The sequence below is a fragment of the Arvicanthis niloticus genome, chromosome 20 (assembly GCF_011762505.2).
Source record: "Arvicanthis niloticus isolate mArvNil1 chromosome 20, mArvNil1.pat.X, whole genome shotgun sequence".
NCBI classification, from domain to species: Eukaryota; Metazoa; Chordata; class Mammalia; order Rodentia; family Muridae; genus Arvicanthis; species Arvicanthis niloticus.
This window is the reverse complement of record NC_047677.1, coordinates 34,915,996-34,943,581: the sequence shown is the minus strand read 5'-3', so window position 1 is coordinate 34,943,581 and position 27,586 is coordinate 34,915,996. Positions and strand designations below refer to the sequence as shown.

Here is a 27,586-nt window from a genome sequence, read left to right as displayed (position 1 = left end):
TAATCCCAGCACTTGGGAGGCAGAGGCAGGTGGATTTCTGAGTTCGAGGCCAGCCTGGTCTACAGAGTGAGTTCCAGGACAGCCAGGGCTACACAGAGAAACCCTGTCTCGAAACAACAGCAACAACAAAAAAAGTTTTATAAAGAGTTCCGTGTAAGGGTTGGTGAGATGGCTTAGATGTGGGTACAAGCTCAGTGTCCCAAGTTACGTCCACGGAACCCATCGGGTAAGGACAGAGCCCACTCCTCAAAGTTGTCCTCTGACCTCCACAGACATGCCCACATTCACAACAAATAAAATACACATTAAATACATAAATAAAATAAAAGACTTTTTTTTTTAATTAAGAGGCCTTAGTGTTCCCAGCTGCTAATCCACAAGGAGGTCTGTTATGTCCACGTGTTTATAATTCTAATTATTATTTGGGGAATGGCCTAAGGGATTTAAGAACTCAGGAGAACACAGAGCCTTTCTCAAAGTTTCATATTGCAGATATTAAGAGTCCAATAGATGAGTCAGATGACCAGACAACCACTAATAAGTCTGACGATGCCAAGCACTTTCAGAGGAGGAGGAGGAGGAGAAGGAGGAGGATGAATTTGTATGCATTGAGATTTAAATGGTCCCGCCCCCCCCCCTTTTTTTTTGGAATAGAGAAGTAGAGGGGCTGGTGAGATGGCTCAGCTGACTGCTCTTCTAGAGGTCCTGAGTTCAATTCCCAGCAACCACATGGTGGCTCACGACCATCTGTAATGGGATCTGATGCCCTCTTCGGGTGTGTCTGAAGACAGAACACTCGTAGAAGTAGGAATACAAGAGCGAGAATCTTTGCTTAGATATCCTCCATTGCACAGAGAAAATGTCCAGAAGATAAAGCATACCATAAATGTAATACATGGCTCACGCTCACAGCCATGGACTCCCCAGTCGATTTCAACTGTCCTAACGCTGTGTGTAACCCTTTAATACAGTTCCTCATGTTGAGCTGACTCCCAACCATAAAATTATTTTTGTTACTTCATGATTTTTATATATATATATATATATATATATATATATATTCATTTCGTTGCTTCATAGTTCTGCTACTGTTATGAGTTGTAATGTAAATATTTTTGGAGAAAGAGGTTTGCCAAAGGGGTCGCAACTCGCAGGTTGAGAACCACTGCCCTGGTATTTACACAGCAAAAGAAACAGGCACTGTATGTTAACAGCATATACTCTCAGCTCCACACTGGACTCTGACTTCACTGTCCTATACGGGGGCCTGAAAGTCTGCTTAGACTGGCCATGCTTGGTAGGAAAGGTCATAGTGAGAGCTCTCAACCTATCCTGGCCTTAACATTTGACAGCCCAGGAGCTGGAGAGATGGCTCAGGGGTCAAGAGTGCTTCCTGTTTGTCCAGGGGAATCTGTGTTCTGCTCCTAGCACCCATGTGTGTCTGGTGGCTTTGCTTTCAAGAGCTGCTTGTAGCCTGGCTGGTGTGAGTGTGACGTCTAAGATGAGAAATACAGAGGCCTCAATGTTCCACAAAAATTAAACCCGAGCTCTATGCTTGGGTTTAATTTCTGCTCAGTCTACTTAACCATTTCTGAAAACACGGTTTTCAGAGGAATTACTCTATAATGCCTCTCTTCAAACCTTTAAACAGTTAACCCTACATTTATACACCTTATCTCCGAACTGGATCATGGAAAGTGTCTTTAAGTTACACACCATTCACGAGGTGCCTGCCACATGAGTTACACCCAGGAGCTGCAGCTTACACCTGCTGTGCTGGGCACACTGGCCTCTGAGGTGCACCACACCTAAGGCAGCTAATGCTGATTCCCAAGCCTGGGCTAACGCACTGTCTGACCTTGGGCACGACATATCTGAGGTCATGCCTTGGGCTCACTTTTACGGTCGTAACGTCAACCTGCTGGCAAATCTATGCGCACAGACCATCTGGAGGAGGGAAATATCAGCGCTGGTTTACTCTGGCCCAATTTTCATTTCCCAAGTATCGGGTTTCGGAGCTGATTTTGGGAATATTTTCCTTTTCTTTTGCTATGCCTCAGTCTTCATTTGGTTGATTTAAAATGCCAGTTTATGAAAACATTGACAATATGTAAACATTTTGTTGTAATTTGTTTGCGGATTTTGAAGTGAATTGTTACATATTCTTTGGGCACTTTAAATACAATCTTGAGAAACTTTTTTGCTAGTTGGAAAAAAAATTTCAGTACCATTACTACCAGATGATTCCAGCAGATGGCGCTGTGGACACAACATAAAGCTCCATTTGTCGTCTCTGCTCCACAATGACTTGGCACTTTTAAAATTATAGTCCATAAGCTTGATAAAGTTAAGAATTGAAAAGAAGTGCCAGTTTGGAACTTAGAAATCTATTTCTAATATACTGTTGACACAAATATATTTAGAAGCCAGTGGTCATTTTTTTTTTTTTTTCTATTTCGTGTGGTCACATTTGTACCACATTTTAATTTGTATCAAACTCAATATGGCTACTTCCGCCCACTGGCTACTGCAGGAGACCCTGGGAATGGAACCATTTCTAAACGGCCTTGATTTGTAAGTTAGGGACCTCTTAGGAGGAAAGGGGACTTGGAACACAATCTCACAGGTCTGACAGAACTACAAATAGCTCTTAGGACCGGACTTTGGAGGTACTGAGTTTCTTAAGGGTTTCATTAAACTGACAGTGTGGGGTGCTTGCTGGCGGGATGGGAGCCTGTTAATTTTGTTTGCACATCTGCAAAGACCTAGATAAGATCTCTGTCTGCTGCCAGAGATAAACACTGCTCTGCCCCCTGAAACTTGAGTTGGTAAGGGCAGGCTCTCTACAACAAAGACAGACAAGGGGTTGCCTTAGCAGTCTACCTCCCCACGGCTTGGCAAAGATGTCTGCTTGATTGACACAACCACTGATACTCTGGCTCGCTTAGCCATAATAGGAGTAAGGGGCAGGGGAAGGCGGCTCGGGGCAAGCATGAGCACCTGAGTTGGGCTCCCCAATACCCACTTACAAAGCCTGGCATGGCCAGGTATTGCCTATGCCATCTCAGTACTGGGTGTCAGGAAGTGAGGTGAGAAGTGGAGATGGGAGGGGAACTGGGGCTTACTGGTCAGTCAGCCCAGGTGAAAATGGAAAATTCTGGCTTCAGTGAGACCCTGTGTCAAGATGTAGCATGACAGAGCAGGACACCCAATGGCCTTGTCTGGGATGGACACATACACAGTCACAGATAAGGACACACGGACACACACACAGACACACACAGACACACACACAAACACACACACACACACACGGACACAGGCAGACACACGGACACACATGCACACAAACACAGAAGTAAGGGTTTTTATTTTGGCTTATGGTTTAAGAGCAGAATTTATCATGACAGGATATTCATAGTAACAGGAGCTTAAAGCAGCTGCCTGCATGCAGTCAGGAAGCAGGGAACAGTGAACATTTGTGCTCCGCTGGCCTTTCTCCTTTGATATAACCTAAGATGTAGACCCAGGGAATAGCATCACTCACTTTGAGGGGCACCCAATGGGGGAGGTTCTCTCACAGGCGAGCCCAAAGGCTAAAAAAATAATCCCTCCCTAGTGTGCCTGGGTGCTTGCCTCTGGGTGAGTCCCAATCCTGTCAGGATGACAATTAACAGTAGCCACCACAGCAACCACGGTTCATTAGAGAATATGCAGAGGCAAATTCGTACAGTACAGAAGGGCAACCGGGTGCGGCAGAACCCAGGGTTTGCAGATGTTTCTTGACCGGGTAGTGGTAAGTGCTTGGCTTGTGTGTGCATTTGGAAAATGGTAATGGTGCTCCCTTGGAAAGACACAGGTCATTCAGGCAGAGGGCTTGACCTGCAGATGGCAGCCCTGAACAGACTGGGGGAAACGCCCCCTTTGTCTTTAGCCAGTGTCAGACTCCAGGACACTATGCACAGCTTAGGCGGTACCTGGGACCATGAAGATGGAGTAAGCGAGCAGTTCTATGCAGCAGGCATCTACATTCCCCGGCTCATCCTCCACCCACTAGCTACCTGCAAGGCATCCTCAGAGGCACATTTAGATGACGTTAAAGAGACTCGTTAGGGCCACACGCAACAGTCAGTGGTGGGGCATAGACCATGATGCTAATGTCAATATCACACTGGGTAAATTATCCCCATGCTGGGACCTGTGGCTCCTTGAAGTTATTCTAGCAGTTAATTTGTGGGCATGTGTTGAAACAATAAAGGCCATCCAACCTTTGTAACTGCTTTTTTTTTTTTTTTTTTTTTTTTTTTTTTTTGGTGTGGTGTGTGTGTGTGTGTGTGTGTGTACTTGCCTGTTGCCTATGTGTGCATGTAGAGGCCTGAAGTTGAGGTCAGGCATCTTGCCTAGTCACTCTACAACCTGGAGCTAGCCAACTCTGGCTAGTCTAACTGGTCAGTGTGCCTCTGGGACTCCCTATCTTTGGTTCTTGTGTGCTCCCGTTACAGGCAGCTGGCAGGCCCGGGCAGGTTACTGGCCATGCTTGCATGGCAAACGCTATACCCACTGGGCATCACACCCCTACCTCCACAACTGTCTTGTTTAGTAAAAACAGGAGACTGAAATATTAACTAAGATGGCACTAAACACACTCAGTATTAATATTTTTCAGCAAGTACATGGAGGAAGACCAATTTGTTCGACTATAGACTCTAAAATAATACACAAAATGCACTTATGGAGAAGGGAGTATTAAAAAGAGACATTTAAGCTGAGGGTGGTGGTGGTGGTGGTGCATGCCTTTGGTCTCAGCACTTGGGAGGCAGATGGATCTCTGAGTTCGAGGCCAGCCTGGTCTACACAGTGAATTTCAGGACAGTCAGTGTTAGCGGCCATAAACAATGTATGGCACCTGTTATTGACAAGAGAAACTATCCAGCTGAATACAGTAACAGTAGATTGATTTAGTTCTTTGAGGACATCTCGAGTCACGGGTCTGTTTCATGGGTTGCTTTTTATCTCACGAACAACTGTCCAACAAGGAGGAGGAGGAACACAGACCGTAGCTATGCTTGAGTGTATGACCCTGAAGACAGTTCTCATCCACCAGAGGAAATCACCTGACTGATGCTGGGCGCTTGGCATCTAAGTATGTCCCGCTGCCTCCTTGGAGTGGTTTGATGAGTTCTTTCTGGGCATGGACTTCCTGCCGGCCCTGCTCAGTGCTTCCCTCCATGGGAGGGAGAACTCAGTCTGTAGTTGAATCTTCAAGGAAAGGGAAAGGCTGGCTTTTCACAAAAAGGTTCTGATTTCCACTTGTAAGTAGCTTTGGGGCAAGGGATGGTCCAGAGATAATGATGTATCTCTGGGGATCAGAACAGTGGTGGGAAGGGGTATGAATTCAGACTAACTGATAATTGTGCCTTAATTATAAATGTGTTATGCTCCCCCATTCGTAGTAACTATTATATTTAATATATAGCCAAAACTTTAATCTACACATCTTGCTCTAATGGGCTCCAGTGCTTGACTCTTTAAACGTGGAAGTACTTACATTTCTTGGTTTTGTTGTGTAAAAAGTAGACCCAAACTTCTACCCGCTGAACCAAACTTTCACCTGCTCTTTGAAAATGGAGGTAAGAAACTCTCCAATGTGCACACGCCATAGGTAATTCACACCCATGGGATGTATCTGACATGGACTTTTCTGGACTCAATCTTGACCAACTCTCACTGGACCAAATCTTGAGGTTTCTAGAACTTTCCACCAATGGCTCATCGTCTTTCTCGTTGGACACACATTATGAAAACAAGCGGGATACAGCTCTGACTCTAGATTCCAGCCTATCCCTCTGCTCAGCAAGGCAAGCTGGGAAAACCACTTGGCATCTAAGAGTGTCTGCTTTGTGGTCAGAACAAGGTGGGGCTGAAGAGTCAGCTCAGTGGCTAAAGGCACTGGTTGTTGTTGTAAAAGATCGGGGTTCAATTCCCATCACCCACAGGAAGGCTCACTACCTCCTCAGGCACCAAGCATGTATGTGGTACACAGATGCACATGCAGGCACAACACGATGATGATGATGATGATGATGATGATGATGATGATGATGACAGAATAAGATATGATAGAATAAGATTGCTGAGCATATAAGCTGTGTCTGTGTGTTTTTGTTTGTTTTTGGTTTTTTTTAAGAAACTTCCACATGAAAAGGCATTTTCCAGTGTACTCACAACAGTTTCCTTCTACCTCGAGGTACAGGCATCTTTAAATTGCATGGTTGATGGGGACTCTATCTATACCAAAATTTTGGTATGGCACTTTTTCTTCCCCTTTAGACCAAAACAGTAACTGATATTTATTAAAAGCTTAAGAATTATATTTCCTAAAGGGCTTCATGCAATCATTTATTCATCTTAATGGTAACTCTATAGAAATAAAATAACGGTTCCCATTTCCAGGCTCACGGTGGTCTAGGCACTTGCTCAATCATTCTTTTAACATCCCGGATCTGTCTACCTCCACAGTCCACCGTCTGAACCCACAAGAGGCCCCAGTGGATGAACCCCAAACACAGAGAATAAAATGATAAGAGAGCCGATTTTGTTTTTAGGGGACAGATCTTCACTGTTCCCGGAAGACGGCTGTGGAATCCGCGCCATTGGGGAAGTCAAGTCACAATGACGGTTAGCGGGTGTTTCTTTCTACAGCACCCGTTTAACGGATACGGTTCTAAGCATCACAAAACTCTCAAGGAGGTGTGTAAGACAGGCATAGGTGACAACAAGGAGGCGGAGGCAGGAGGATTAGGTATTCAGGGTAATCCACTGCCACAGGGTCTCCATAAAACCCCACCTTAACACCTCCAGATGCTCCTGAGAAGAAAGGGTTGTATGTGGAAGAAGTGAAGAGCCTCACAGTAGCCTCAAAGAATAAGACAGTAAAACATATAGAGTCCAACCAGCTTTGAAACTTAAAACACACACACACACACACACACACACACACACACACACTACCACCACCACCACCATCATCACCACCACCACCACCACCACCACCAACAACAACAACAACAACAACATTGTGGCTCAAGTGTATGAAAAAATGTACGAAAGATGTTGAAGTAACTTAGGAGAAAATAGAAGAAAATTCCAAAAACTGTACTGTAAATGCTCGCGCTGTAGGCGAACACTATACCCTCTCACTAGATCTTGTTTGTTTGTTTTTACCCTTTTGATTCTCTTTCCACTAAAAAAGAAGCCTTCTTAGGTCTTGGAAAGATTGATCCATTTGGTTAGAAAAATTACAGAACTGGGGCTGGAGAGATGGCTCAGCAGTTAAGAGCACTGTGGCTGCTCCTGTAGACGACCTGGGTTCAATTCCCAGGTCCCCGGCAGAGCAGCTCACAACTGTCTTTAACACCAGTTAATGATCCATGGTGCCAATCATGCATGTGCTACATGTACCTGTGCATGCACCCATGCATATATATATATATATATACAAAACAAGTAAATCTTCAAAAGAGAAATTAAAGAACTGTGAGGGTGGTGGTCCATCTGAACCTCAGTGGTGCTTGGAGCATAGCTGAGACACTGGAAAGTCATGCCTTAGGTACGGAAAAGATGCTGAAGACCCTGGATCCTGCATCCTGGGACGTGCGAGCAGTACCTCACCCACTCAACACCGTCCCTTGCTCTCTGCCTGTCCCTGGCCACAGACCCGAGGGGCATCAGTACCTTCATCCATGCCATTGAGGAGCTCCGAGAGGTCTTCGTTTTTACTGTCAAACTGGTGCTCCTTCCAGGTCTCGCCGTTCTCGCTCCGAAGGACAATGAGTTCCCTCTCCTTTCCCCTCATGGACCCAAAATGAGGGATCTCCACAATGACAGGGCTAGAAAACAAAAAAGCCACATGATTTTTTTTAAAAAAAATTTTTGTATCAAGTTAAATATATCTGTAGTAGAATACTAAATAAATAAGCAAATAAATAAATAAAATCTCATTAACAGGATTGAGTTGGAAATCAGAGGTGCCATTTGGGTTGGGGATGCTCTCAAAGCTGCAGGATCATTGCTAGTTAAGTGATGTTACAAGCCCAATAACATGCCATCATTCATTCACAGACAGTTCTTGAAGGCCTACTGTGTGTTAGGCATCAAATTGAATGGGGGAGGAGAATTGAACACATATAAATAGGAAATTTAAAATTGAATATGACTAAAATAGGCCATAAAGAAAGAAAGCTGGCCCATTTTTTTTTTAAATTAAAAGACATAATAGATACATCATATTATACGAGATGCTAATGAATTAAAAGGACACAGTCACTTCTTTGAAAAACAAATTTACCCTAATACCGAAGATCATTTCTCTACTTTTTTTTTCCTCCCAGAAATAAAATAGATACATAATCTAGTCCTTCCAACAATTGACACAACTTTGCAGTTAAAATAGTTTTTCTGAATGTGCCACCTGCCAATAGGTGAAGGGTGGCTTCATTGCCTGACCTGAGTTAACACCTATCCAGGGATGCTGGAATGTTCTGGAAGAGCACAGGTGGGTTTGAAATCGTCACAGCAAGAAGTTAACTCTTTGACAGTGTCCTTTCTCCAAACGAATGGAAGGGAATGGCTTGAGTACTGAAGATTACCAAATCAAGTCACAGGAAATCGTTTTCTTAAGTTTGACAGAATTATGGATAAACACTGGGAAAGATGGATGGGCGGGAGCAGACCACAGTCACGCACAGTTCATGTAGCTGGATTGTGCAGCTTTATCTGGTGATGATGAATAGACCGTATCATTGTTCTCTGTAGAGGTTGTGTGTAACCTGGCTTAACCTAGCTGTTTACGCACACACGGTAACAACAAATACAGGCTTCAGAAGGCAGAGCTTAAAGAGAGGCTATCGTAAAGATCAAAAACCACAAGTAAAACGGCACTAATCTAAAATGAGGCCGATAAATGGCATGATTTTACTTCGGGCAAAATTATTACAAATAATTAAAATTAAAAAATATTTCATAGTGCCTTTATTCTTTAATGAGTAAAAACAGTGTTAATAATGTCCTTATGAAATTTCCCATAATTTAAGAACATACTTTATAATTGGACATTAGGTATTATTTCATTTGTTGAGAACAAGATACAATCTTTGCCGGTTAATCTGTCTGATATTCTCTCTGTGGCTTTGTGTAGGACACTCAGCAATGCTGGAGAGAAGGTATAGGCAGGGTCTTTGACCAAGGGGACAGCCAAGCAGGACAGTTCATAACGGGCTTTTCATGCAGACTGCCAAGGCAAAAACAGTCAGACAAGCAGACAAACAATGATACATTTTAACTTAAACGAGACAAAAGACATTCAACAACTCATCAGAGTGTCCAGGCTGCCCCCAATCACGTGTCTTTAAATATCTTGTGTTCTTGACACATTCAAAATGATCTTACTTATTGGTTGATTCCTTTTTCTTCTCAAAGCCTGTAAAGATTACACTTTATAACAGATTCATAAGGCTAATCACACACACACACACACATACACACACACACACACACACAGCATCTGTGGCAAACATTGATTCAAAGTCTGCAAATACCTTCTCTTACACTGGTTAAAATGAGGCGGTTAGTCTACTTCTAATAAGTACACAGAGAAGAAACATTTCAAATTAAATGAGGGTGAACAGATGCACAAGCCAGCGGGAATGCTTGCGGTGGGTCCCACGTGCTTCAAAAGCATAGGACGACAGCGGCAGTGCCACATTAAGTCAAGCCACTATGAGTGTTCTCTTTCAGCGACACACATCGGCTGAAAGCAGGAAAGAGAAAAAAAAAAAAAAAAGAAGAAGAAGAACAAACTCAAGACGAGAATAAGACCATGGGCGTGACAGAAAAAAATTGAAAATGGAAAGGAGAACTGCACACATTCTGATCTTGTCTATGAAGATCCTACCCAATAAATTTTGTTCCTTGAGGCCCAAGCTGCAGGATTCGGCTAACCAAGCTCTCACCCTCATTTACAGGGGGAGGATGGGTGGGAAGATGCAGTTTACTGAGTGACATCCATGCAGCAGGAAGAGAAACGAGAAGGGGAGATGGTGAACACGCGGTCCGTAGGGACGGAGCCTGACCTGCTTTGCCAAGTGCCACCTCGGACAATGAAGCAATCTTAGTTTTCCTTCTTGTAAAATACCCTGCCCCAGTGGATTATGTCTCTAAAAGTTATCATTAAAGAGACATGTCCCCATGGTAGCCATTTATGCAGTAAGGTGACATCTTCCTAAGGCTTCCTAAGGATGGTGCCTTGACTTCCACGGGAGACCACGCGGGGGAGGGGGGATATCCACGCACCCGTGGGGCGGAAAGCATGCTTCTCGGTTAGTAAGTGCATCGGCCGGCGGCCGTGTTAAGGAACCCGCAGCCTATTAATGCAGCAGCTTGGTGACCTTTGACACCACACCCGAGTCCCCAGTGGGGTCCGACAAGCCATTTTCAGAGTTGATGTCTTGAGTTCGCAAGGACAAAAGAAAAAAAAGCATATATGCGGTCAGAGGGCCAAAGCAAAAACTGGGGAAACTTACCCTAAAAATTGTGCCCCCGCAGGACCCATTTCTACCAGTCTACTGGCTAATCCCTCTCCTTCCACCATGGGGGGTGGGTTGGCCAGTTTATGTCTCTTTACCAGGCGGCAGGTGATGCGGGTGGGGGCCGTACACTTGCGCGGAGGGATGATGATCCGCATGCCATGGTGGCGGCTTCCTCGCATGGAGCCCCCTCTCGCGTCCACCATAAAGCTAACCAGAAACCTGTCGGGGGTGAAAGATCAGACAGCGTCAAGAACGGAAGGAAAACTCTGCACAAGAGCTTGAAATTCAACGTCTAGGTAAGGGGAAAAGGCAGCTGCCGTGCCCTCCCTGAAACGACAGTTGGAAGTTACTACTGTGGAGTTACATCAGGCATGCACGGAACTCATGTTAGGGCAAAGATGGTTTTCAGTGGAAGGAAGCTCCTGCCCAGGAGGCAGGGAAGTCAGCAGAGGCACAGAGAAGGAACGGTGACATTCTTTAAGTCAGAACTAACAGTATCTATGAAAGGAATACAGACGTTAAAAAATTTAAAAAAAAAAAAAAAGCCAAAATAAATAAATTAATTAAATTAAAAAAAAAAAAAAGCCTACTACTCTCTGTAGCCTTTGAGGATGGCTTAGGGAACAATCAAAGGTCATTTTTTTTTCTCTCCTAATGATTTATGGAACCTCACTCCAGTACACATAGGATGCAACTCCACAGCGTAGCAGAAAACACACGACTCGAGAGACAAAGGGACAGTCACCGGTACCAACGCTCTTGACTTTTAGTAAGATGAAACAATACAAAAATACAAGCAGGTGACTAGGCTTGCGAAGATTTTGATGGAAAGGGATTGAATCTTTTCAATGCCCATTAAAATTTATATAGAGGCTGAGGGGAGCGATTGAAACGTCGCCTTTATTTAATAAGCCAATGTGGTAATAGAAACAGAACTTAAATGTTAAATCAGAGAGGGTCTGTTTGTCCTCTCCCTTTATGTCAACACTAATAAGGAAAACGCCTTTCTGTGTGTGGCTATGTCGAGGGAAAGCCTCCCTCTGTTGGTGACAGGCATTTTGGTAAAAACACCACCCAACAGACAGATGTCAACAAACACATCCTTACACGCTGCTTCTTACAGCTGAAAAATACACGCGTGATTTGAGTAGCACCAGAGAGTGAGCATCAGAAGGAGGCTACCGTTCCCTATGAATTATTTTAAGAAAAAAAAAATCCTATCCATCAAAATTCTTTTCTATATAATTGTCTAAGCTTTGTGCTTAACTAGCATCCCGCCAACGGAACTGAAGCCCCTGAGTTATCTGGGAGTTTTCTGGCAAGGGAGACCTCTTTGGACGAACTGCCTGCCATCCCCATGGTGAGCCCATCATCTTGAGTGTGTTTCCAGAACCAGCTGCTCGTCAGTGAAACGGACTCACTTCTTTGCTTAGGTTTTGGGTTAACTATTTTTTCTCTCTGTTATTTCATATGCTTGCCCTTTATTACTCTAGCTATTTTGAGAGATATTTTGCTTCTAGAATATTCAAGTCAGGAACGGGAAAGGCTGTCTCAAAAACAAGCGAGGCAATGAAAAAACGCTCTTCTCCTCTCTATTCAACGGAATGACCATCTGAATCCATTCACCGCCTCAGGCTTCCATGTGAATTATTTCCTCAACAATCCAGACAGCACCTGTGGGGCCCAGCAGAGCCCCAGCACATGCAAACACATGACCAGTGTCAGCCGAATCAAACCGTGAGCAGAACTTTGCTTTGCGTGCTTAGAAACGGCATGGGGAAGACTTGGTTACTAAGATTAAGAAATGGATGGGAAGGCAGAAATACAAGGTACCATTTAGCTGAGTGCTCTCAAGGTAGCATACACAGGTGATTCAGGCCAATATAAACCTGTGGCATCTCTGAAGACTCTCAGATTAGAGTGAATGCCTAAGAGGATTTGAATGACAAACCAGAAGGCCCTCCTACTGGGCTCTCCTCAGAGTACATGGAGAGAGGTTGGTCCTAAGATCTTGAATTTTATAGAATTAACAGACCAAGGAAAGGTGGGGGTAGATGAAGCAGGTCATGAGTGTTCAAAGACACAGTGAGATGCACCGTGACTTGTTTTCCAAACTCCGTCTGTATGAGAACTGAGCAAAACCCAAAGGGCACATAGCACGAGTGGTAGAACAGAGAGAAACACACAAAACCTCTCCACTCGTGCTGCTGCTCAGACCACGTAATGAGCACCACACACGCCCCTGCGGCTGCTACACGGGGAGGAGGCGTCTAGTTTCCCAAACGGCAGGGTGACGGGTGCGGACACACTACAGACACTGACAGACGCCATCTAAACTGAGGGATGCCACATAAATGAAAACACACAAAGGACAGGGTTATCACCTTGAGTCATACTGAGGCAGCGGAGACGAGTAGCTGCAAAATAATTTAGAAAGCAAATGGGAGAGAAATTAATGTACGGTCATTAGAAGCAAGCAACAGACAACGCCAATGACGAGCAAAAGGAAAACCTCGGAGAATGGAACCACAGCACTGAGCATTTGTGGGACAGCCTGGGGGGAAGGTTTTGCCTTGGGTGCGGCAGAGCGCGGTCCTCAGACCTGGCACCAGTGGTTTCAGTCCCAGCTAGGACATCTCTGGCTGTCATTACATTTGTTGCGGAAATGTCTGTCTCCAAGAGAAGTTAAAGAAGAGTCCTGACATGTTTATTAGTTTCATGTGTGTAATATGATGTGTATAATATATATACATAAATATGTGTGTATAGTTCCTGTGTGTGTGTGTATGTGTGTGTATAGTTCCTCTCTCTGTGTGTATATATATATACACACACATATATACATATATATTTACTGTGTGTATACGTATATATACATATATACACACACACACACACTTCCTCTCTCTCTGTGTGTCTGTGTGTGTATTTCCTGTGTGTATATGTGTGCCTGTGCCACAGTGCACAATGATCCTCAGTTTCTACCCTGTTTGAAGTGAGGTCTGTTGTTCACTACTGCAAACACCAGGCTAGCTGACCAGCCAGCTTCCAGGGATTCTCCAGTCTCTGTCTCCCGTCTCTCTTTAGGGATGCTGAGATGACAGCCGCTGCTGATGCACTGGGCTTTGCGTGGATTGTATGGACCAGAGCTCCAGTCCTCATATTTGTCCAAGAGCTTTAGCCACTAAGCCATCTGACTAGCACGGGAGTTATCATTTTAGCAATTGTTTTTCTCCCACTCATACGGCTATCAATGATTTCGCAAGTGAATTACCTACTAAAGATGCCAGCATCTAAAAAGTACATTGATTACCAATTCACTTGTCACAGTAGGCCACTATTCAGTCTTCCGATATGAGACAGGGATGAGGGACTCTTTAATGTGGTTCTTATCAGCACTTCTAGGGCACATAGATTGTATGTGATATTTTAAAAGTAGATTTATTTATTTATTTTATTTTTAAGATTTCTTTATTTTATGTATGTAAGTACACTGTCGCTGTCTTCAGACACACCAGAAGAGGGCATCAGATCCCATTACAGATGGTTGTGAGCTACCATGTAGTTGCTGGGAATTGAGCTCAGGACCTCTGGAAGAGCAGACAGTGCTCTTAACCGCTGAGCCATCTCTCCAGCCCAGATTTCTCTATTTTTAAAAGAGTCTTTTTTTTTTTTTCTAATTATAATGTAATAGAACATAATTGCAACTTTACTTCAGGGATGCAAAAGGTACTAAATCAATTGGAAGCTTTCAAGTTAACAGTTCCTTAAAAAAAAAGCATAACAAAACAAACAAAAACCCAGCATGACACAAAACAAACCATCTATTAAAAAAAAACGGTCTGATGCCAAACAACAGGAAACTAAGACCAACAGCAGCAAGCCCTGCTTCCAGGGGACACTGAATCAGCTAGTGAGGCGAATCAATAATATAGTTACTATTTGTGTGTGTGTGTGTGTGTGTAGATGCATGTAGTCATAAATGGCTGAGCGTGTTCCTGTGTGTATGTACATATGGCTAAGCATGTTCCTGCATGTATGCTCACGTGGAAACTAGAGACCAACTTCGTGCGCTGTTCCTCAGGGCATGTTTATCTTGGTCTTAGAGACAAGAGTCTCTCATTGACTTGGCACTCCATTAGGCTGGGATAGCTGGCCTGCAGACCCCAGCGATCTGCCAGTCTGCAACTGCCTCTCCATCTCTGGGATTACAGGTTTGAGCCACCATGCCTACAGGTTCTAGGGACTCAAACCCAGGTCCTCATACTTGTGTGGCAAGCACTTTAGTGACTGAGCCACTGCCCTCGCTCTATATAATACTTTTACAGTGAAGAAAAAAAAAATCAGATACATATGGGGGAAAAAAAAGCCTCATTTGAGGAAAAAAATAAGAAAAAAAAACTTTGTATTAAATCTTTCCCATTGAAAAGAAATTTTAAAGATTCAAAGATCACAACAGCCAGGAAATTTTGCTATATCAATGATAATTGGTTTTTCTGATATTCCGCTTTTAGGAATAAAAACAGACTTGTCCCCAAAATACTTTCACATGATTTACAAATGCAAACCACACACTCTCACAAATGAGCATTTCACAGGTGAATATATTCGTAGGTATGGAGGTGTTCAATATGTATGGATAACTCTAAATAATAAATGCAAACGGAGTATAATAGAATAAAGAGAAATGGCATGTGAGCACTTACCCAGAATGCACCGGGCTGGAGACCAGGTTCACATTGTCTAACGTGTCTGCTGCCCAACTGTAGTGTCTGAGGGAATCGGAATCAAACTCCCTCGTGAATGTAAGGTGCTGGGAAAAAAAAAAAAAAGTAGCACATGACATCAATCATCCACAAGACACAGCGGTTTTCTCTATGCACACAAGACATATCTGTATTTCTTTATAAGCCTGGGTAAACATTCAATATAATAGATTTGGAAATCCTACTCATGAGATCTACATCAGGGTCTGCTTAAAAGAGCATTTAAAAAAAAATCGATATAGTGTACTGATAAAACACTGCATGTGGAAACACTAAGAAAGCAGCCTGGCATCATCTGCATAGCACAGGAAACACTGAGCAATTAATTTATATGCTTTCCGGCAGTTCACTTCTGGGCCAAAATAATCCTATAAATTAAAATTTCCTCCCCGTTCTCAAAATGTAATCCTGATGACTCTGATATCTATGGATCCTGTGGCTGACAACAGTCTTTCTCCCAGCAAGAAAGCCCGATTGAAATACAGAGACTGGAGTAGCAGAGGGCAGTGTGCACTGAGAGCGAAACTCCAGAGTCGGCTCTCTGGGAGCTGGCACTTGACTTTCTGTCATTTTTTACTTGGGAGCGTTTGCCCACTGTCAATGTAGATAGGATGAATGTTTATGTCTGCAGAGATAGCTGCTGAAGAAGAGAAAGCCCACTAAGGTTCTGACAGACGGCTGGGCAAGTTTCAAGCTGACACAAGCTGAACTGTGGGGCCGTGCAGAGGGGAGGCGGAAAATCTACCCAGAAAGACCCCACCGAGCATGTGGGAGCTTGTCAGCAGTTTCACGAGAAAGTGGATGAAGTCATAAAATGTATATGAGGAAAATGGGAGGAAAGATTGTGCCGGGATTTCAAACAGAGAATCAGGACGCTCCAGAGCACTCCCCCACCCCCCCCACTCCAACATAGCAACAAAAACTTGATTGAATTAAAATGGCCATCCAGGGTAGGAGGCGTGGCTCAGTAAGTAGCAGAACTCTACGCAAGTCTGCACACCAGCGCTCAAGGCAGGATGCAGTGCACACACCTGTAATCCCAGCATTCCCACAAAGAGATTGGGGGGGGGCAGAGGGAGACGACTTCACATACACACATGTGCACAGGCATCACACACACACACACACACACACACACACACACATACATACCAAAATAACATTACAATTAAAAAGCCGAGAAAATACAAGAAATCAAAGATCAACACTAGAGGTTCAAATCCTGCCCCACAAACCAACCAACCAACACTTCAAGGAAGAAAGAAAGAAAGAAAGAAAGAAAGAAAGAAAGAAAGAAAGAAAGAAAGAAAGAAAGAAAGAAAGAACAAATTTGAAACAGAAGATAATAAGAAAACAACTCAAGGTCTTTTCCCAGATTCAAAGCCTGTGTTCTCAGAGTAAAAGGATCCACTGTGTGACAAGACCCGTAGAGGATGAGAGACACCACTGTGCCCAGTAGGCTGCATCAGTATGAAATTTCAGAACCTAAAGACAGAGATGGCCACACACCCCTTAGGGAACCAGGGTGTGTGTGAATGTCGGGGGTGAATGAGGGGGTTGTCAAACAACCATTACACAAGGGTCCCCTTAGACTGTTGGCAAACATAGATATTTACAACTCCTAACAGTAGCAAAATGACAATTATGAAGTAGCAACAGAAATAATTTTATGGCTGGGGGTTGCCACAACTTGAGGAACTGTATTAAGGGGTCTCGGCATAAGGAAGGCTGAGAACCATTGCACCAGAGGATGGTCAGGGGCTCAAGGTCCTGTTTGTTATACAGTGAGTGATTTTGAGCCTAGCCTAGGTTACATAAAACCTTGCCTCAAAAACAAAGCAAACAAAACCAGCCAGCCAGCAAACAAGCAACAGCCCCCAATTTGCAAATGTACCCCAAATGACTCAGATTATTTGTTTGTGTACATGTAGGTCCATGTGTGTGGGATGTTTCTGTGGTGGGGGGTAGGGGAAGGGGTAGGAGAAGAGGGGGTAGGGAAAGGGGAAGGGGGGGGGAAGGAAAGAGATGACCTTGGGTATCACATAAGAATTGTCTATCTTGGTTCTAGAGTGGAAAAAAAAAAATCTCTGGCTGGCTTGAAGCTTACCAATTTGATTAGGCTGGCTGACCGGCAAGCCTTTGAGATCTTCCTCTCGACTTTCTCAGCACCTGGAATACAAGGCTCTTACTGCTAAGCCTCACTTTCTATGTGGTTCTGGGGCTGGGATTCAGGGTCTCACCGTCTGTATGGCAAGTCCTTTAATGAACTGAGCTATGTCCTTAGCCTTAAAAAACATAACAGCTCTGACATTCTAACATTTAAAACAAATATTCTGTAGAGCAACTGATTCTGTTTAAGTTGTGGTTTAGGTCCTGGGAAAATGCAAAAATGAATGAGGAATAGTTATCACTGCATTTTTTTTTTTGTTTTGTTTTGTTTTGGTTTTTGGTTTTTCGAGACAGGGTTTCTCTGTATAGCCCTGGCTGTCCTGGAAGTCACTCTGTAGACCAGGCTGACCTCAAACTCAGAAATCCGCCTGCCTCTGCCTCCCAAGTGCTGGGATTAAAGGCGTGCGCCACCACTGCCCGGCGTATCACTGCATTTAACTAGAGAAGACACATTGTGTGTGTGTGTGTGTGTGTGTGTGTGTGTGTGTGTGTGTGATTAGAATTTGATGCTGGGGCTGAGATGGCTCAGCAGTTAAGAACACTAGCTGTTCTTGCAGAGGACCCAGGTTTGATTCCCAACATCCATCTAGCTGCTTGAAACCATCTGTAACTCCAGTTCCGGAGGATCCAACACCTTATGACTCTGTACATACGTGGTACGGGCATACACACTCAGGAATACACAGCTAACATAAATCTTACGGACAAACAAACAATCTAATACAAGTAGACAGAACTGAGATTAACCATGGGGAGCAATGAACCACTTGAGAAACTCGTCTGGCAGTATCTACTAACCGCTTAGACCAGCCTTTTGAGATACCAGCAGCCAGCAAAGCTACTTGAGTACTTCTGGAGATGGTGGTGAGTTGGGGGCAGGGGGCTGTGGGGACAAATTACAGTTGTATGTCTGAGGCCCTGGGGTTATTTTCCGTTTGGACCTTTTGATTTTTTTTTTTAAAGTCTGATAAATTAATCATCTTTCACCTCTTTGTTAATTACAGTAAATTATTTACCTTCAGTGCTCCGAGAAACTTGCTGGTGTCATTAATAATTAAAACCAGGAGTTATACCACAAAGAAAGGTATCCCACCAGCATGTAATATTCACGAGGCAGGATGAGACAACTTGCCAGGATCCTACACCCCCTTGGATCTACTTCCTCTCCTTGCCTCTTGTAGCTCTCTGCCACCGTCAGAGCCTAGTCACATCTAGCTGAGCAGATGGCACAACTGACCGTCCCAGGGAGCTAGAATGTGCTACTGTGCCTTCGAAAGGTAGCCTTTCAGTCCAATATTGGGTGCCAGCAGTTTCTCCTCAGAGTCTGCTTTTCCCTTTCATGGAGGTTGGTTCGGGTTTATGAGTGATCCTGAGTCTGAGTGTAACTTTTAAATATGGGCTCCCAGAATGTTCTTACTATCGGGGAGGTTTCTAAAGCAAAATAATAGCAACTCAGTCAAACCTGCGGTTTTATAGGCAGATCATGAATTGGTAATTTCCTTTCCAACTGTCTCCACACACTTTGTACGGGCTAGAGTTTCGGTAAAATTGAGCCGAGACATGCCAGCATCTGCTTATTTTAGCAAACACTGTTCATTTCAGAATGTCCTCACCATCAACGCTCAGGGGCACCATGGCTCCAAAGCACAGCCTTAGCTCCACCAAGAACCATTTAAAGGGCTAAGCAGAGTGGGTAACCATGAAAACGGAAGCTGTAGCTGGGGACACGGCTCAGTTGGTAGAGTACTTGCGGAGCATGCGTGAAGCCCTGGGTTTGACCCCCAGCACCATATAGCACACACCTGTAATCCCAGCATTTGGAACATGAGTGCAGGAGGATCAGGAGTTCAAGATCACCCTCAATGAGGAAGTGAGTCCTGGGCTAGCATGGGCTACATGAGCCCCCAGCTCCTAGGTCTCCTAGGATGAGGTGCTGCCTACTGAAAAAGTTTAGCTCTGGGGCTGAGCAGCGTATAGCTGAATTTGGCAACTCCTTTTGGCACCTCCTATGGGAGACGACCCTTGCTAGTGTTAACTTATTGGAGCTGACTCAAAGGTGTTTGTGGGCCACTCCAGGCCCAGTTTTCACATCATCTCTGGAAATGTGGGGTCGTTATCTGAGTATTTTTATTTCAGGAAAGGAGTTAGAAGGGCCCGCTGGGGTTCATCATCCATGGTCCTGTGCTCAGGCCTGCGCCTGCCTGAAGAGACAGAGGGCAGCTCTTCTCCCAACAGCATTTACTACTGCAATGGTGCTGACTTCCCTATAGACTCTCCTGGCCATGGGCACAGGGGGTGCATGTATTTAGGGGATTAGTTTGCATGCCCACTCACTGCAGACAAAGCCAACCTCCAGCAGCTGACCCCCAATGAGCGCAGGGGGAAGCTTTGCGCTGTATTGTTTCCATGGCAACGTCTGCCGGACTGTGATCCTTGGCATGTTTCTCCATTTTCCCAGCGTCTTTTGTCTTTCATTGGTTGATAAGAGACTTGGCAAGAGTGTAAATCACGTCCTGGCACCGATGCCATATTGGTGTTAAACTATAACACGGGCTCTTTAAATGTAAAAAGGCTTCCACTCTCTCCAGAGGACTTTGATTTATGGCAGGTTATTTGTTAAAATATGCTGATTTATTTAGGGAAAGGAACAAAACCCAAAATGTTTTGGTTTCAGGCCAAACCCTGGGACTTTGCAGACACAGTCATGGGTTGCTTGCACCAACAGACAGTTCCCACTCAGTGTTAGCACGCACCTTACAAAAACCGAGGTTCAGTTCATTCACTCAAAAAGTGCTCAGACTCTTTGCTATACAGCTCTGGCTGCTTTATCTGAAGCTGTGCAGTTCAGGCTGGCTTCCCAAGCTCAGGGCTATCCTCCTGCCTTAGCTTCCTGGGTGCTGGGATGGCAGGAGTAAGTTATCACCTTGACTTTTCATTCTTTTAGACAGCGCTCCGACAATCTATGGTATGTTAATCTAGTGGTAAAAGACTGCTTGCCTTGGGTTCCCCAAGTTCCCGGGACCTTTTAGACCTCGAAATGACATTACATTCATTTACAGTTAAGGAAAAAGAGGCTCTCAGAGATTTAAAAATCAAAAAAAAAAAAAAAAAAAAAAAAAAAATCTGGCAACACAAAGTCACTGGCTGGCACACAGGGGCTTTGGCAGGACAGTACCTTAAAAACAGTTCACACCAGTTTCTTACGGACTTTTACTTCCGCATCAAAGGGACTGTTGACATACCCTCTTCATTTTCATCTTGGGGCATTATTACAATCACACCACACATTATTCAAGGGAGTCCAAAGCCTGACTAAATGATGAGGTCACTGTCTCCAAGAGCTTAATGTTTTCCAAAAATAGTATCCCGGCAGCCCAACACATCAGAGGAGAGAAGAGAGTAAGAACACACTGGCCTTATTAACCGGGACACACCCTGAAGTTCAGGTCTGGAAATAAACAGAACACGTTGGTCTTACAGACCGGGACACGCCCAGAAAGCCCAAATCTGGGAGTACATACTAAGTACAGAAGAAGGGACAAGAGGGAGGGGGGTGAGAGAAGGAAGAAAAGAAGAGACAGATGAAGAAAGGGAGGAAAGGGGGAAAGGAGGAGAAAAAGAAAGGGAGGAAGGGGGGTTAGTTGGCTCTATCATCCGGTTACTCCCATCTGCTAACTTTTAGCCCTCAGTGCCCAAAGTATATAGTATACACGTCTAGTATATACCTCCCAGGACCCTTCGGTCCTTACATGGGGCTTTCCAGTGGAGGGGCTGGGTCAGCCATCTCTCAGAATCTCTTCCCTATATAATGCAGACATTTTGGTCTCTCTCCCTGTGTCTCTGCATTTCTGAATTTTCTCTCTCCCTGAGTGTACATTTCTTCCTCCTCCCCTTGGCTACAGCCCCTGGCCTCGTTCCTCGGGATCAGTGAACCTGCCCAAGAACAGCTTCCCAATCAACCTGCCTTTATATATGTTAATCCAGCTTGAATGGACTCACTTCAGTGGCGGAGAATAACATCAATTTTAAATACTTGGGTAGCCTAATGCACCAAGGCATAAATAGCTGAAGAGTATTGCTTCTTACACTGATGCAGTGATGCATCGCTCCTCAAAAAAACATTTTAGTTAGAGTCTGTGCACTCTCCAGACCAAGGGAGAGAGGGGTGAGAGCAGCCACTGGATTGAACGACATTGGCTGAGCTGAAATCGAAACTTCAGAGATGGCTCAGTGTAGAGCACTTGACTTCCAAGCAGCAAGATGACTGAGGGAACCTGGTTCCAAGTAGAGCCTCCCCTCCCTGTCCCCCACCCCCCAATGTGCTTCAAGACAGGCCAGACAGTTGGGTCAGGGTAACTTGGCTGCCTAAGCGGAGTCAGGAAACAGATGGAGGCTCAAGTCTCAGCTCTTCCCCAGCAGATGACACCCATTGCAGTGGAGTATGGTGGGCTTTGGCTGTAACCCCAGCACTCGGGAGACAGAGAAAGATGTTTGAGGTGACCCGGCCCCTGGAGCCCATGTAGAAAGACAGATACAGTTGTAGACACCCGGACCCTGAGTATTCCTGAGACATGACAGAAGGAGCAAAATTTCAGAGACATGAGAAGGAAAAGGACCCAAAGCCCCTCCAAGCTATGAAGAATCCCAGATTAATCAATGGTAGCTGTAAAGGACTGTGATATTGTTGTTACTTTCACAGATATCATCTAGACAATTAATGTTAGGATAGCAGTGACTCAGGTGTAAGGCTTGAATGTCTATGAACTTGAACAGGGCTTAATCAATTTCCCTAGATAGAGCCTGAAACTGTCACACAAAAAGAAAGATTCCCCGTGGGTGAGACTTTTTCCCCTATCAATTGTCCTATCAGGTGCCCTCAACAACCTCCCACTGAGAAGACAGTACCATCAAATGCACTAAATTCTTACTCACAACTGTTGCTATGCAAATAATGAGCTTGTACTCTGGGGCCCTGGGTCCGCTGCCTTTCTTTCAAGCTCTGCTTGTTCTCATAACCTCCTCCCTCCTCCCCCCACCCCCCAGCCCCCACCCCTCACCCCCACCCCGTGGTTAAGCCTGTATTAAAATGTCTTCAATAAAATCCCCAGCTCTGCTTTGTGAAGAATGGACTGGCTGGTCCATTCTTTTTAGTGTCAAAGTCCCCAATCCTGGTGTAGCTGGAACTAAGGTCCCTACAACTCTTGGGGGGGAAAACGGAACTGAATGCCAGAGAATTGCTCAGAAGCTTGTGAGTTGGCTAGCCCGGAGGAGTACACAGACAGCCCAAGAAACAAGAGCCCTACAAAGCTGTCCTCTGATCTCTCTACACACGTGGCCTACAAACGCACACAATGTACATCATTTGCACACCTCTACGCTGTGCACACACTGCAAAGTAAACTAGAAACGACAGTATCTCTCATGGGTGGTGTGATACTTCAGTGAGAACTGTCTCCTACCGGCTCAGGCATTTGAACACTTGGCCCCTAGGTGTTGGTGCTGTCTGGGGGAGGTGGTGCATCTTGGCAGGAAGAAGTACACCTCAGTAGGTGGGCTGGCTTTGAGAGGTTCTAGCCTTGTCCCACTTCCTGTTTGCTCTGTTTCTGGTTTATGGCTAAAGATGTGATCTCCCAGCTTCCAGTTCCTGGGAGCAGGCCTGCTGCTAGCGGCCTCTCCCCCCACCCCCCATTTCCCTCATCACCACCACAATGGCCTTTTACTCTCTGAAACCTCAAGCCCAAAGAAAGTCTTCCTCATTGTTTTGTGCATGAAAGGACTCTAACAGGGATGACTTGGGATGACTTGGGAGCAGAGAGGGGCTAGCAAGTGCAAACAGCAGGAAATCTTTTATGAAATGGAGTCCATCAGGGATGGTGGCTCATGCTATCATGCCAGCCCATGAAAGGCAGAGAGAGGCAGGAGGATCCGAAGTTCAGGCTCACACTTGGCTCTACAGTGAGTTTATCTGGGCTATGTAAGATCCTGTTTTAAAAACCAAACCAAGAAACCGCTGATATGGACTCCATAAAAGGAAACCTGATTCGAGCCAAGGATGGTGGTACACTTCTCTAATCCTGTCCTCAGGAGGCTGAGGCAGGAGGATCTGAAACTCATGGCCATTCTCAGGCACTCAGTGATTTTGAGTCCAGCCTGCACTACATGAAAAACAGGAAGAGAACTGACCTAAGCAAAAATGTAAAAACCAGGCAGGCCACTTCTTCCAAAAGCATTTCTTTTCTTGATATCAACTACGATTGCCTTATAAGGCCTTTTCTTCCTTCATTTTCTGGTACTGAGTCTGAACGTAGCACCTAGAACATGCTTGGGATGTTCTTTACCACTGAGCTAAATCCCTGGCTTCTTTTTGCTTGTCATTTTGAAGACCAGGTTGACCTCGAACTTGTGATTCTCCTGCCTCGGCCTCCCCATTAGCTGGGGCGACAAGTGTGTGCTATCATGACCCACTAAAGCTTATGTTGAGACTAGAATTTAAGCTATAATGAAGCCTAGTTTGTTTAGATTTCCAAATCTGATGGATTTCTATCTAATTTATCAGTGTTCAACAGAAGAAGGTTAACCAAGGCCGGCCTGAAAGCTGAGCCAGTGGGCACGTCACCGCTAACTAACCCCACAGACTTAAGAAACTCACAATACCAACTTCTCTGCCTTAAAACAGACCCGTAATCTTAGCGAGCCATCTTCGTGAGGTGTTGAGTGGATTCCCCAGGTACTGCTGCCCAAGCACTTCCAGGAAGAAAGCAACATATTAAATATCACCAGGCCAGGTGCTTATCTCCCTGGGGACTATCTAGCAAATCTTCCATCTGAAGCTGGCTCCCTTCTGTCACTATGCCCCTTTTCTGAATCCTGCTTAGAGGTTGCATAAGCAGAAGAAACAGCAGAGTTAGCAAGTATGGTGGGAGTGGGGGGTCGCTGCAGTGATACAGAAAAAAGAAACCTGTAAGCTTTTCCTCCTGTTGCTGAGATGATCGGCATAACGATAAGGAGACAGGGTTTCTCTAGACCCTGGGCTATCCTGAACTCGCTTTGTAGACCAGGCTGTCTTCCAACTCAAAGATCTGCCTACCTCCGCCTCCCGAGTGCTGGGATTAAAGTCATGCACCACCACTGCCTGGTGAAAATGTCAAGCTTTTGAGAAAGCAAGAACAGTTTCTGCTAGAGGACCCTTCAGTTTGCATGTTACGGGCTAAGACATCAAATAGTCCAATAGCCAATAATGCATCATATGACACACAAAGTCATAATAGTCTCTAAAAAAAAAAAAAAGAAAGAAAGCAACCCAAGTTTAATTCATAGGAACTAGAATCTCAGGTTGTAAGCTCCCTGAGAGTGCACTAGGTCGGAAGATGTGACCAATGCCTGCACACCTGTGACAGCCTTCAAGGGTGTTTGCAGAATTAACTCCATGGTCAGCGCTGCTCAGGCAGCCAATGAAACTGATTAGAAAGCACTTTAGTTAAACCTTGAAAATGGGTTACCATTGCAGGCTTGCCCTACATCCTCAGGCAAAAGTCATGAGGGCAAAATGTGGACTGATGCAGGCATAATGTGTTATTGTACACTGTGTAAAGATTATCCTTGCATTATGCAAATCCTGGTTTCTGTGCCCCGATACCTGGTTGCAATCCTTATTCTGAGAATCTTCTGTCTCAGTGTTGTGTAAACACTGCTCCCCAATTATTCCCTGACTGGTCAATAAAGAAGCTGATCGGTCAGTGACTGAACAGGGGAGGAAATCGGGGCTAGCCTCCTCCAGGTCAGGGGACGGGAGGGAGAAAGAGAAAGTGGGGGTTTAGCTAGAGGAGAGGGTCCAAGAGACACCAGAAGAAAACAGCTGGAGCAGAGAAAGCCAGTTATCTTGGGGGTTTTAGTTGGGAGGTAGCCAGATTATTTTAGAGGATTAAAATAGATTAATACTGTTCAGTTGTTGTGCCTTAGAGCTGTTAAATAGTCCTGTATCACACATTTGGGAGCTCGCCGGGTTAAGAGAAAACGGCAACGTTTATGAAATCAACACTAACAGACTAAAAAAGGAAGCTTGCAGTAGGAAGGCATTCCAAGCGGAGAAGGGGGCAGGGCATCTGCAGGGGGCGGGGCATCTGCAGGGGGCGGGGCATCTGTCGCACTTCTCTCTTCACATAAGCGAGCAGAAGTGCAAGAGACACATACTCACTCCTTTATAGTTATTCTCTTGAAAGACTGATAGCTAAGCTTACCTTCTTTTTATTTTGCTAAATTTCGATTAATCTAGTCCAAGACAGAAAGCCTGGAATAATAGAGTCTATCACTTTAAGAGGCTGGGAGCCTTCCAGTGTTGCTATGGACATGTGGGTGCTTACATCAGATTCCACTGCCACCTGCAGCTGGGATATTAGTAAAGTCCCAGAGTCCACTGGGATATGGGCCAGTTGAAATTGAATTACTGGTTTCAGGGAAAGTCTCAGTGGTTCTTGCTGCAGGGAGGAGGACTGCCGCTATAGTGATCCTCTCCCAGAAATGTCGGTGGTTGTCATCTTTATGGTTTAGCCTGTTCCTCCAAAGGCTAGATGTGGCCTGCGAGATGGCTTCATGGGTAATAAAGCTTGCATCCATGCCTGGCAACCTGAGTTGTCCCCTGACCTCTACTTGTATGTACAACACATACATATACACACACACACACACCTTTTTAAAGGCCTAGGCAAATTTTACTTTTGGGGGTGAGGGGGAAGAAGGGGGTGTAAGCCTTTGCTGTTAAGGCTACCTGCAGAAGGAGAAATCCCCTAATAGCCATATTTGAGTCTCATCCTGGAGGTGAGAAGGAGATTCTACCCTTTTTAAATGATCTGACAGAGAAGTGAGACGGGTAGGCAGAATCTGCCATCGGAGCCTGGCACTGCTGTTCATAGGTGTGTAAGCAGAAACTCAGCCAAAGGTCAAATATTTCCACTCCTCTCACGGTGGTTAACTTGCCTGCCGTAAGCCTTGGCTCTTTATATCTCATACCTGTTGGCCGGATGTCTAAAGCACATTGTTAATAATTGTTAGAAATGAGAATCGTTGAAGATTCCTGTGCAAAACTGTGGGCCAGAGAGGCACATGACAAGCATGGAAATTACCACCAGGTATAAGACCCTTGAGAACAGGTATCAGATCTCCGGGGCTTCTTCCTGGCCTGTTCCCACATTCAGCAAGGGTAATGGATACTGCAGTTGCTAAACAGAGGCAGTAGGGTGGCGGGGTGGCCAGTGGCTCTGCTACTTCAAGGTGTGCCCCCAGGGGGTGAGTTAGTCCAGTCATGTGGACTCTGCCTTTAATGAGGCCAAGAAATTATCTCCTAGGGCAAGTAAATTAATACCGCCAAGATGTGGTGCCCCAGACACTCGGGGTGCCACATTTGCTATCGCCATGACCGTCCTCAACACTCGCGGCACAGGGTGAACTCCATTCTTTGCAGAAGTCTGGGGCTAGCGGATGCAGACCATGCGCTGTCTCATTTCATAAGCCACACTAGAGAGCTGCTCTCAGTAACTCTAACGGAAGAGATAGAGACACCCACTGATGTCCTTTCAGACAGCCCAGGCTTCGTTTTTGACTCCTTCTCCTCCCTTCTCTCCATCCTATTTAGAAAGGTTTAGAAATGATTCTGAACACAGTTTATAGTCTTTTTTTAAGTTACAGTTTAGGAGCTGGAAGGCCAGGTCAGTGGTTAAGAGCACTTATTACTCATCTGGGGAATCCTGGGGTTTTGAGCCCCAGCACCCAACATACTGGCTCACCACCATCTGTAACCCCTGTTCCCGAGGATCTGACACCCTCTTCTGTCTTCCACAGGGAAAATACCCATACACATGAAATAAATTCAAATCTTTTTTCTAAATTACATTTTTAACTTGTTTGGTGGGAGTATATACATGTATGCACACATGTATATACATGTATGAGCACATATGACATGCAGTATGTGTGGAGGTCAGAGGGCAGGCAGCTTGCAGGAGTCTGTTTGCTGCTTCTGCCATGTGAATTCTGGGGAGCTAAAAGGTGGCAAGAGCCACCTTTACCCAC

The 27,586-nt window shown here is 45.0% G+C and overlaps 1 protein-coding gene across 36 annotated transcripts in view; it reads right to left on the bottom strand.

Moving 5' to 3' along the window:
- Positions 1–27,586, bottom strand: part of Ank3 (ankyrin 3) — a 606,272-nt gene that overhangs the window by 53,858 nt on the left and 524,828 nt on the right. For 23 of the 36 annotated variants that reach the window (XM_076917004.1, XM_076917006.1, XM_076917007.1 and 20 more), the window contains 3 exons: positions 15,293–15,399; positions 10,581–10,805; positions 7,735–7,889 (listed from right to left, as the gene is read on the bottom strand). In XM_076917004.1, the coding sequence (XP_076773119.1) occupies positions 7,735–7,889; positions 10,581–10,805; positions 15,293–15,399 (487 nt within the window). Of the gene's footprint in view, positions 1–7,734; positions 7,890–10,580; positions 10,806–12,970; positions 13,004–15,292; positions 15,400–27,586 lie in introns of all 36 variants that reach the window. The other 13 variants (XM_076916989.1, XM_076916994.1, XM_076916999.1 and 10 more) reach the window with 1 other exon arrangement.